Source organism: Dryobates pubescens, chromosome 11 (genome assembly GCF_014839835.1).
Source record: "Dryobates pubescens isolate bDryPub1 chromosome 11, bDryPub1.pri, whole genome shotgun sequence".
Lineage (NCBI taxonomy): Eukaryota > Metazoa > Chordata > Aves > Piciformes > Picidae > Dryobates > Dryobates pubescens.
The window spans coordinates 11,409,503-11,421,937 of NC_071622.1; the positions used below are offsets into that span (position 1 = coordinate 11,409,503).

A 12,435-nucleotide genomic window follows, 5' to 3' on the forward strand; every position below is an offset into this window, starting at 1 on the left:
AGGCTGGCTCATAATCACACTGCCAAAAGCTAGTGGTGAGGGAAGTTTATTTAAAGGCCTCAAAGTTCACTCTTATCTTTGGACTTCAACCTATGGGGGTGAAGGAAGGCAGAACTGCATTTGATAATGTCACTGCTCTTATGCGAAGTCAGAATAGAGGAGAGAAAGAAGGCTGCATAAAAGTCACTGCACTGAAGCTATGTCTGAAGAGGGATATTTGTGTTCTAGGATTCTCCAAGGACACTCAGGGTCAATTATCCCACTCCTCCCCACAAGCAAGCATTAGAGCATATTTACCTCAGCTTCTGCTATGAGCTGCATTTTCCTTGTTATCACATGGTCGACATCAACCCAGCCTAAGGAAGGAAAGCAAAAAAAATTAACAGTTGCAATTTCAGTGATGCAAGTTGCATGTCTGAAAACAGAGAAAGTAGCTCAGTTACTGATTTTTTTTATTAGTGCTTCTGACTTATTATAAGGCCCCAGGAAATTCAAATCTAAGCTACAAGAAATTCATAAGCTATGACCAAGTATTTTGAACAGCCATTCAGAACTATCAGGCAGTAAACAGCTGACAACATGCTGGATTTTCAAAAGCTTTATTTTGCATCAGCAACTCTGCAAGTCTTCCCAAGGTCCCTAAACATATTCAGCCTTGAAGCAGCAATCAGAACAACTCTCAGAAGGTCATAACCAAGTACACTGATCTTTTATCAGAGCTTTATCTTGGGCAGAGTGAACCAAACATAAGATTAGGTCGCCTGGCGGTCTGCGCATTGCCAGTAGACAAGGCAGTCGGGTCACGATTATCTGCAAAACAAAGTAAGCAGCTCTGAAGACAAGCTAAAAGGCAAGGTGGAAGGTTATTCAGGTGTTCATACCCTGCTACTCCCACTCCTGTCATCCCTCAGGAGGAGTGCTAGACATCAGCCCCACGGTGTTCCTCCGTATATTTCATTGCTGAGCAAACAGGTCAGGTCTAACCATGCCATGAACATCTTCTGACTTTGTTGCTAATACCATTGGCTCATACGTAAAGCCTTAAATAGTACTTTTCTTTTGCATACAGAACTACACACTCCTGAGATGCCTCTATCACATCAAGCAGAAAAATACACAAATAGGTCATTTCCAACTAGTTGAGTTTTAAGACAAGGTTTGTCAGCAGGTTGTAGAGTGCTAGCAAGCAAGCTGGTGCTTCACTTCAACAGGAAGGACAGCACAGGAGATGACCTTATATAGAAAGCCCTGCATAGGAAGGAAATGCAAGATTTAAGCAGCAATATCCACCCCCCTCCCCCCCCTCAAAATACCAGTAAGGGTGAAAAGACAGCAACAAACCTTGCCTTGTGCATGTCCTTTGGTAATTACAGCTACCACTGCACCTTACACAGTGGCTGGCATCACAACTGTCATGTTCAGTATCTAGCACATTACCACTTTTAGACAGAGTGGATACTGAATCAATTCTCTAGCAACATTGCCACTGAAGCATGAGCTAACAGATTTGCAGTAGAGGTGGTGCGCTGCTGTGTGACAAGATGACAGATTTCACAGTAGTATCACAGTTCATAGTGCAGCCTCCTGTTGTCCTCTCAAAAAGTGTGGAATCTATGCATACAGAATGCACCATGTGTGGTTTTTAACAGAAGCAAGTGATGTGTGCTAGTCTGAAGGTGCTCTTACAAGCAACCAGCTGAGGGAAGTTTAAATAGACCTGCTTCAGATATGACTCCCGTACTGGACTTAACTGGAGATAAATGAAACAAGAAACTCTATCTCCAATGAAACTATGCTCCCACTCACACAGGAAGATCCTTTTCTGTCAATAAAAACTGCTGCATAAGCCATAGACTTACAAGCAGACCAGTAACACCAGCCCACTGCTTAGCAGCCTTAACACCATGAATGCTGCATGCAAAGACCCATTTCTACAAAAACAGAATTCCTGGTTGCTAAGCACCTCACCTCCAAGATTAAAAAAACCCATAACCAACCCACCTCAGCATTTAAGCTCATCATGCTGTTACACTTGATAAACAGCAGCAGTTTGGAAAATAACTCTAGAGAAAGTGTAAGATTACTAGCAGAGTCCCTCATCCCACTCAGTCCATGTGGCTTGACGGTCTCAGATGGATTCTCCTGCCCTCTCCCCAGGTTAATTTAAAAATCATAATCTAGTTGTTCCACAAGCAGAACTGTGACACCTTCACCTCAATGGCTCATCACTTTGCAACTGTGTTCACAGCTCTGCATTACCACCAAACTGAGAATCATCTTGTGCTTATCTGCTGGCAAGCAGAACAGAGCTGCTGAGCTCTGCTCAGCACAGCTAACCTTTTCCTACAAAAAGGTAAGGATTTGTCTCTCTTATCCAGCTGCAAGTCTTCAAGATTCTTAAGTTTACACAAAGCCATCCAACACAGCCAAAGAGGACAGGACACATGAGACTTAAGGGATTGCACTATTTCTTTTGTAAGCCAAGCTAAAAATAAATAGCTACTGCTTTGACCATGTATTTCCTGGCTGATCTTGTATTTGAAGCCACAGTTACTATAACTACCCAAGAGCAGCTCACTGTGGAAATAACCCCCACACACCTTTTTTATTTGCAAGGCCTTAAAGATGGCTATAGCTTTACAGAAACCTAATGTACAGCTTTAATGGTTGGACAGGAAGCAAGACCAGTCTCTGACCTGCTGACGTAATTGCCAAGTTGTGCACAGTGCTCCACCTATCACTTTATTCACTCACACCAGCATTTGTGCACAGACTACACTAGAAATGCAGAATCTTATTAAAAGCTTAATAAAAATAAATTAGGATTTCCCTGTCTTCAGTGTATGTTTCAAATAACAAAGTAAGAACACCTGTAAGCTTGTTTCTGCCTTTCTTGTAGAAGAAAGCCCATCCCAAACCAATTCATTCTGCAGTGTTGCATCGTCCCATAAATTCAAGCAGCAGCAGAAGGCAGATACTAGAGAACAAATAACTCATCTTCCTGAATCATTCCTCTCCTGTTGTGCAAGCTGCTGCTCATGTTCTGTGAGGTCAATTCAAGAAGAAAATCATCACATGATTTGGAGTCTAAAAGGAATTGAGCACTGCTGAGAAGTCCAAATCTTTCTCTTTTGAAACTGAAAACTACTGGATCCCTCTGTAGCACCTTGGCACTGCAACATCAATACCAAAATGCACAAAACAAGCAAGCACATTTTAGCATGTAAAAGATGGGACATGTCTTAAGAAGAAGTATAAGAAGCAGAAAGGTTATCGGAGGGAAGTCTTTAAATAAGGAATGGCTTCCTTATTTAAAGCTATAAGGAAGAAAATCTTTGAAGACTTGGATGAAGTTGTAGGAAAAGTCACAGAAGGCTGATGCAGGGTTTGCTTTGAGAGAGCTTTGCTTATGGGGAGAAGTTGTAACATAAAATCAGAATTGTTTTGGCTGGAAAAGACCTTCAAGATCAAGTTCAACTATTACCCAACTCTACCAAATCCTGGTGCTAAACCATGTCCCTCATCACCACATCAAGTCTTTTAAATACCTCCAGGGATGGGGATTCAACCACCTCCCTGGGAAGCCTGTTTAAGTGTTTGAGAACTGTTTCAGCAAAGGACCTTCTTCTAATATCCAATCTAAACCTCCCCTGGTGCAACTTCAAACCATCTCCTCTCTTCCTATTGCTTGTTTCTAAGTAGAAGAGACCAACACCCATCTCACTATAACCTCCTTTTTGGGGGGAGTTTGTAGGATTGAGTCTCCATTCAGCCTCTTTTTCTCCAGCAATGGAGAAAGAAAACTTAACGGGAATTGTCTTCCCCTCCCATCAGCTAATACATTGACAAGATCTTTAGTTGAGCACTTGTCTTGTGCTTGCAGAAACTGATTGTTACAGGGTATGACATGTGTGTACAACCTAAATCTCAAGCAGATGCACAATTCAGAAATAAAACACGAGCAATTTAAATGTTAAGCTTTGTTTCCAAAGGAAACCAGGCTACTAAAAGATCACCTGAACATTGAGAAAGCTTTTTATTGTTAAAAAACTTAAGCAACCTAAGCATTACAAAAGACGTACCAGCTACCTTGAGGGATCCCATTGTTCCTTCTACAGCCTACTCTTGTACACATTAGTCACCTCTAATGTCACTGATCTGGAAAAAGCATCCCATTCATAGGATCTGTTAGTGTTGCAGCCTGGGATCCAACAAAAACAGCTTCCACTTAAGACATAGCCCACAGTCCATTAAGCAAGCTCTCCAAAATTAAATAAATGAATACGTTTTGACACAGTTAACTGCTATACTCCACAATTACCACCAAGGGCACAAGTTGGAATAAGTCATTTGGGTGAAGTTGTGGCTTGCATGCAGCGTTACAGTTCCAGCCTGCAGCAACTTCACCAGCCACAGAAGCTGCCTGCAGCCCAGCAGTCCAAGCCATTGCCACTCAAACTGTTCTGGCACTGTGGCAATCAGCTTATTATTGAGCAGTAAGGACAACCCTGGGAGCCTCTTGCTATCTGAATGCCTGCATAGCATTCAAGACAAAAATGCTTCTTTGCAGAAAAGCTAGGAAAAGCACACCGCCAGTTTGTCACTTCTTGTTGAGGAAACAACCACACCACTCACAGCTCAGAAACATTTTCCCCTAATGATGTCAGTAGAGCTTCATGATCTTCATGGGAAGCCACAAACACAAACTGTACCAAATCTTCTGTAAGAGTTTAAAAATACTGTCTTCATTATTTCTTCATCAGTCAGCTCACCACTCAAGAGGTTAAAGCAACATAGGCAGAAGGGTTTCATTATGGTCAGATGTTTGGATTCAAAGAAAACACTGATGCTATCTGAAGAAAAAGCAATATTAAAGTCAGCCTAGCACCAGGCTACTGTAAAGAGGGCAAGACTTCCACATCTGGTATAATACAACATACATTAATAATTTGATGCTAGTAAGCCATATTCTTGTGACAATTCATTTGTCCACTCAGCAGATAGAGGAAATTTATGACTAGACTGCTGCCAGAGCTCAGCTGATCTGCTTAAAGAATGCATAGACCACAGCTAACTGCACACAGCTGGGCAATAAGTTCAGTTCAAAAAATAGTATCTGCAGGGATGTGGCACCCAAAGAGCCTCTTCCCTAGCAGTAGGAAATACCAGCATTCTTTATGTCATTCTACCATGTCCACAAGCTCTTCACAAACTGCTGCTCAGCCTTTACCAGACCCACAGGTTGCATGAGAGAGCTTACAATTACCAGAGTCCAGCCTTAGACAAGACAGCTCTGTTCAATCCACCTCCCAGCAACACATCCAAGACACTCCATTCATGCAGCTTAATGTCAAAGGCACTAATCCGTAAGAAACAGCCTGCTGACACAATGAACACTCACTGCTGTGAGTCAGACAGCAAACACAAAGCTTTCCAAGTTGCTCCCTGTTTTGGAGCTCCCTCCTCCACCTATCAGTAGGCACACACAATTCATGCAGCATCATGAACTTCTGCACTGAGAATGATCAACAGTAACCTCTTCACTGGAAGATAACAAGCCCTTTCGAAGATCAGCATTACCAAACAGGTTTAACTCGTGCCAAACACAGATATGCCACACAGCTTGTTTGCAGGCCAGTCTCCAGAGACACTTCTAATCCTTTTCTAGTTGCTGAGGAAGCAACAGCAGATTCCAAACCCACTGGTTTACTGGTTTGATTGGAAATCTTATCATTTTAGAGGCACTCAGATCCATGCTTTAAAGGTATGTCCTTTCTAACCTGTTAAGATCTGCCCTTGCAGTTTGTATTATGCTCATTTCAGGTGTTTTCCTGCAGCTGGTGCTGCCCAGTATCACTCTCATTAAGCAGAACAGTTTTCTGTATCTTTATGTAGCTCCAGCCGAAAACATGCAAGACTAATCTCATTAAGGAAGCTCCGCTTTTGACAGGAGATTTTTGCTGCCTAGATCACCTGGTAACTACGTCAGGACCAAATGAGTTGTTTAATTATGATACTGGAGCTGCTTCAAGGCAGAGAAGTGATATATGAGGCTGAAGTTCAGCCACTCTGTCAAACTGAAATTGCAGACTGAATGATTACAAGACACAAACACATCCAGGGACAGGAGAATTCTTTTGGCTATGGATATCCCCACACTGCTATAAATTTGGGAATACTGAACTACAAAGCATTAGGTCTTAGAACTCACTAAGCAATGAAGCAATTTTCTGCAGAACTGATGGTGCAAGGGGAAAAAAAAACCCTAAACTATACAAAGAGTCAAACTTTATGTAGCTCTGAAGAAAACATATGCATTAAAACTACTCCTCTAGGCCATTTCATATCAGTCAATACATCTGAGCTTTAATGAAAGAAAAGATTAATGGCCTAGAAGTTTCTGTGGAAAGTTCACACGCTTCTGGAGACAAGTCAATTGGCCCTTGACACATTAACTCTTCAGTTAAAAAGCAGATTGTGTTTGCTAATCCGGGAGGATCAAAGGTGGAAAATCACATTAGCAATTTAGTTTTGCTACAGAAATAATTGCCCCAAAGACTCTATGATATTTACTTGCATATAAGACATGCCTTGACCTGGCTAGAATCGTAGTAAAGAAGCAGTAAACATGCATCTTGTCTAAAATTCTACACAGCACCCAGTGTTAAGATGCTGCAGTATAAAAAGGATGTTGCCAGACAGCAGATCATTAGCCTCATGCTGTCTTTGTACCATCAGGATTAATGTCTTAGAAACAGCTATTCAGAAGCAAATAGCCAGGAAAAAAGAAGGAGAAAAGAAGTCTGTGGCTACTCCTTTTGAGAAATTCTTCCACCTCAGCTGAGCTGTCACAGAAAGCCCTACCTTCTTACACAAGCATGCTGGACTACATGAAGAGGCCACTATCTGGAACACATCGACCTTCAGCTTTGGAAAGCTTTGACCTTTGCACCACAAAGATGCTGATCTAACCCTGCTGTAAAGAGACATTCCTGACCAGAGGGATTCATCTTCCTCCTGGGCCTATAGCGTGGTTAGGTATCAGATGCATACCTCCTACCTCCCAGCTGGTAACACTGAAGCCTTTGTGACACTTCTGCTGGCTGAACTGACAGCAGCTCCGGAAGATAAGCAGCACCTGTTCTTAGCTAACCAGGATTCCTCCCTGCTGTCCTTCCCTCAGTTTGCACTGCATTAAAAAATGGTGCATTGTTCTAAGCCAACCCACTAGACACACATGCACTTTCAAGACATCAGTGAATCTGCCCCAGAATGTTTACTTGCTATGCACACACAGTACCTCACCTGCAGTGACATCATGCCACATCTGAGGGATTAAAAAGGAAGGCTTTTAAAGGCAGGCACACCCACCTACCAAGTGCCAATTATTACGGCTATATTTATTTTTTACCCACAAGCTTGAAAGAACTCCAATTCAGGTGTAACAGTTAAGGTGTTTCCATAGATAGAAAGACAGGTGTCTACTTCTAAACCCATCACAACTGCTTTCCAGTAGCCATCAACACCATGCCATCTTCAAAAATCAGTATTAAGGAACAGTCTCATTTGATTCAATTAAAATAATGGTACCACCAGCAGTTTAAAATCCCTGTTCTCTACTCATCATGAGGCTGATAACCTGCTGTCTGGCAACATTCTCTTTACACTGTAGCATCTTGACACTGAGTGTGTAAGATGTGGGATGGCTTTCTCCCCAAGATATGTTTTGCAAAATCTGACTTGTCTCAATTTAAATTTGCTCCAACTCATTTAAGTTGAAAGTATAACAAAATAGTGACAATATTCAGAAGCATACCAGTAAGAATTGTGTCCTTCAGTCACTATCACCAGGGTTTTGGAACATTGTGATAAACTAGTTTAGCTTTTTGCTTATTCTGTCTTCTGAAGAGAAAGGAAACAAGCTGCAATTCCACAGTTAACCTCCTGGCCACTGGGCTGGAATGTGGTATGGCATAACCCAGAAATTAGAGACAATCAGTGTCCACAGAGCTCACAGGCAAAAGCACTGATACCACCAGACAACTGTCCCTGCAACTCAAGGCACAGGAGACAGGCAGCAGTGACCCTTCCACGAAGCCAGCTACAAGCCACTTAACTTCTAAAGTACCCACAACATAAACAAATACAAACCAAACTGTTTATTTTTCTATTTTACGGCAGCCAGTGTTGAGACTGGATAGAAAAAGCTGTTTGGACTTTAACAAAGCCCCATGGCAGCAGATAATCATTCTTTGTAGCATCCTACCTACATGTATCTCTCATAATGGATATACCATCTTAGCCTGATACATTAAAGATCATTTTGTTCAATGCTGAGGAAGCCATGCCCTCAAAAGCTTGTAAAAGAAGCAAGATGAAGACTCCAGCAAAAGTATTTACTAGGATTACTCAAAATTGCTGTCAAGATGCATTTGCATCATTTACAGCATCTCCTCCTCATCACACGTTTGTCCTGCAAGCATTGCAGTGCACAGCCCCTGGGAGAAAGTTCTAAAAGTAAACCTGCTGAAGCAGTGCAGCTGGCAGACTGGAAACTCCACCTTGGCAGAATTTCTATGAGCAGAAACACTTAAATGAAAGAGCAAAAAGGCAAGAGCCATGAGCTAGAAAGGACACCTTAGAAGGGAAACACCTAGTCCCAAGTAAAAGAGTCTCACCATTGCTTGAGTTTTGAAATGACCTCTCACTCTCCTGTCTCCTCTGCTTTTCTTCATTGTCAGGGGTCTTGCAAGTTGTAGTGGAGCCAGACTGGCGTTTTCTTACACAGTCTTCACCTGCCATTGTTACCTGGCTAGAGCAAAAAAAAAAAGATATCAGGTAATTAATGACAAAACCTTATTTACTCTTTATATTGTTCAATAATAAATTTACACAGCTTTCTTCACACTCAGGCTAGGCTTTCTTCCCTTCATTATGAATTCACAGCAAGGGTAAGGGAAATTAAGCATACACTTGTATCAGTCATTTACTGTGGATCACACTTCCTCTCTCTTACTACAAACAGTAAAGGAACAAAGTAACCAAGCAAGTTTCCTCACCACTACCAAAATATCTTTCCGCAGCTCCCTCCTCCCTGCAAACCTTACAAGTATTTACAATGACTTAGGCCTTTATGAAGTCCTTAAAAGGCCAAAAAGCCCTTGCAGATGTTTTCTGATAGTCAGACAGCAAAGTTTGTCTTCCAAGTGACCTGGCAGGTTTACTCTACAGAATCACTGGCATTATTTTGCCTGAGCCAAGCCCCTTCCTGTCAAGTTTTCAGCTCTTACCGAGAGCTGTTTCCTCTATAGATCCTTGTACTCTGCTTGGCCAGACAATGGCTGCACTGCAAACCACGGGAAAAAAAACAGGAAGAATTAGGTTTGAAGTATGCTGTATTTGATGACAAAGAACACTGCCAGGGCCAGAGCTGAGCAGGGAACATCTGAACCACCACAGCCAGGCTGAAAACAGAAAACTCTGCTAATAAGAAGGGGAGAAGGACATTCTAATTGGCGACATTCCAGCAAACTCCAGCTCAAGAAGCTCTCAGAGATGCAGCTAGAACCAAGGGCAATTTTCAGAACTAGACTTGCAGAAACCCCCATTTCCAAACTAACACTTCTCCTTTTTGATCCTATTTGTTTTATTATTTCCACCTTGGCACAAGCTCTTAAACAGACATGTGCTGTGCTGCCAGTGAGCAGAATGCACACGCCAGATGAGCTGTTGGAGGTGGGGAGGAGAAAACTCATGCACTAGTAGAAAGACTAAGACAGAACATAATCATTTAAGTATGAATTTCCTCAGAATACAGAGGCTGGCACTTCTGCAAAAGGGCAGCAAAACTTATGATAAGACATTTTCAGAACTCAGCTTGCTGTGTTTGTCCTAATAGTACAGTCTCACATTCTCCTTTTGGGTATCACACCATGTGGGGGGAAGCCTGTTGCAACACCAAACAACAAATCATTAATTCAATCACCAAATCCATTTCTTGCAGCACTGCCCCTCCTAGCTCTCTCTGTCTCAAGAGCCAGGTGTACAAACTATTAAAAAAATATCATAAAAATAACAAACCTCCCAGCTGGGCTTTGTACAACATCTGACAGCTCATACTAGCATAAAGCAAAATGCACTTCCATGAGGAACAAAGACCTTCATACAGTAACTATGCTCACTGTCACAGAAAGGTAGCTGCAGGACATAGCCACTTCCTACCAGCTCTGTTACTGCTGCAACTCTCCTGAATAATCCTCTTGCCTTTGAACATAAGCCAGTCACCATCACAAAGACTTCTTCCCTTCCACTTCCCAGGTTTCCCACAAGGTTGCAGGTATAGGCACAGCTGTACCACATGAGAGCAACAGACTGTTTTGTCCACTTGAGGCTTACAGCTATATGGAGATCCTGGACAGGAAAGTATTTTAATCTTTCTCCTCTTACACAAGAAGATGCCCAAATCCCAATCAAACTATAAGAATGAATAGCTGATCACGTAACAGATTCTGCAGAGCAGTGGAGATGGAACTCAAGCTGCCTTATACATTAATACACTAACAGGCTACTCCTTGGGCCACTAGTGAGCCTCTCCCCTGACACCTGATAGAAGTTTAGTTGGTCTTGTAAGTCTCATCTGTCCTTAAAAGGTGCACATTTTCCAGCTCTAACAGAGGACCACAAGTTTGATTCTTTTCTCAGGACATCTTTCATTTTCTTACAAGGGTGAAGAAGGCACTTCTTTCCCTCCAATGAAGAGTGGTTAGAGTACCTCACTGAAAAGCTAACAGAAAGAAGTTAAAAATAAGTTTCAGGATGAGGGGAAGGAAAAGCATAGGAGAGGAAAAAAAAAAAAAAAGAAACAACACAACAAAAACAGTTAAAGCAATTCATTTCAAAGACTCACTCAATTCAGGTTAAGTGATCACAGGAAAGCCTTTTATACACAGAAACAAGACCTGTGATAGGGGAAATCTATGAAGCAATTCTTTTCCTACTCTAGTTTCCATAGGAAGAGGTACAATTTCATTGTACCTAAGCAACTATCAGCATATCAGTGCATTAAGATGGCATCAGACCTTCCCTCTAATCTCTGCTAGAACTAAATCAATCACGACACAATGCCAGAATAACTCCAAAATGCTGATTATTCCCTTCACAAAAGGGGTAATTACTCCTCGCAATTAGTAAACAGTCACTCCTTTCTCCCGGCTCTGGGTACTTGCACGACATCTAGAACCACAAACGAGTCCCATTATCAGATTTCCCAACAGAAACGCCCTGATTTTACAGGCATTTACAGTACTTGTAAATGGTCTCAGAAACCTTGAGTTTCTCCATCTTCCCTTTCGAAACGCTCGTAATTACAAGCGCGCCTCAGGTGAAAAGCAACACCCTATAGGAAGCACATCTTTGCATTTCAAAAGGCTTGGCAGCACAGTGAGGGCACATCTTCCACCTGAGGAACCGCTTGGCTATGTAACAACCTTATCCCCAACACCTTCCAATCTCCAAGGTTTTCCTTCGGCCCTTGGGCATAACATTAACCAGCACAGCCGGCGCGCTGCATCCGTGGTACCAAGTGAGCTCTCCACGAACTAGGGATGTATCAAAACAAAGTTAAGGTCATTCCACAGCTCACCCGCAACGCGCAAAAACATTCAGCTGGGCAAAAACAACTAAACCTGCAGGAAACAACGAAAACTCCTTAAAGCGCTGCCGAGGTGCCTGCCACAACCCAGACCACAAAGCTCGTTCCTCTCTCCGCTAACTCCTGGGAACACCGGCCGAAGTGTCAGGCGGTGGGGCCCGCTACTAGCAACTAGACCTACCTCCGCACCACTCCTCAAGCCTCACCCCGGAGGCCTCTATCCCGCTACCCCCAGCGGCACAGCCCCGCGAAAAGAACCCCAGGCTGAGCTTTTCCCCCGTCGCGGCAGCACCGCTGGTGGCGGGCCTGGCCTAGAGCCGCCGCCGGAGTGGTCCCGCTGCGCCGAGCCGGCCAGGCTGCTAGAGCCGAAGCCGCATCCCGTTCGCTCTCTCGCCCGCCCGCACCCCGCCGGGAGCGTCACCTTAGAGCGACCCAGCCGATGCCGCCGCGCGCTGGCTCCCCGCGACCGCTTCCCGCCTGCGCTCGCGCGCCCTCTTCGCGGGGCCTCTTCCCGGGGCTCGCGCACGTCACAGCGCGGAGGGAGGAGGGGGGCGGGGGTCAGCGGCAGCGCCGTCGCCTATTGGCTGGGAGGCGTTCCACGAGGGAGGGTGCGCGCGGCTCGGGGGAGTGGGGGGAGGACGAGGGAGAATGGGGGCGGTGGCACGTGAGGCGCACGTGGGGGGCGCGCGGCCCCCTGCTCTCTCGCCCCTCCAGTGCAGTTCACGCGCAGTAGGGTTGCCGCCTCTACCCCGTGCCCGCGCGCCTCAGCTTCCCTGTCAGGCGTC

The 12,435-nt window shown here is 44.0% G+C and overlaps 1 protein-coding gene across 2 annotated transcripts in view; it reads right to left on the minus strand.

Moving 5' to 3' along the window:
- Positions 1-12,168, minus strand: part of SOAT1 (sterol O-acyltransferase 1) — a 29,779-nt gene extending 17,611 nt beyond the window's left edge. The window contains exons 1-3 of one of the 2 annotated variants that reach the window (XM_054165321.1): positions 12,072-12,168; positions 8,679-8,812; positions 298-356 (exon numbers count right to left, since the gene is read on the minus strand). In XM_054165321.1, the coding sequence (XP_054021296.1) occupies positions 298-356; positions 8,679-8,802 (183 nt within the window). In that variant the 5' untranslated portion in view covers positions 8,803-8,812; positions 12,072-12,168. The remainder of the gene's footprint in view (positions 1-297; positions 357-8,678; positions 8,813-12,071) is intronic. The other variant, XM_054165322.1, reaches the window with a different exon arrangement.
- Positions 12,169-12,435: the final 267 nt, after the last annotated feature.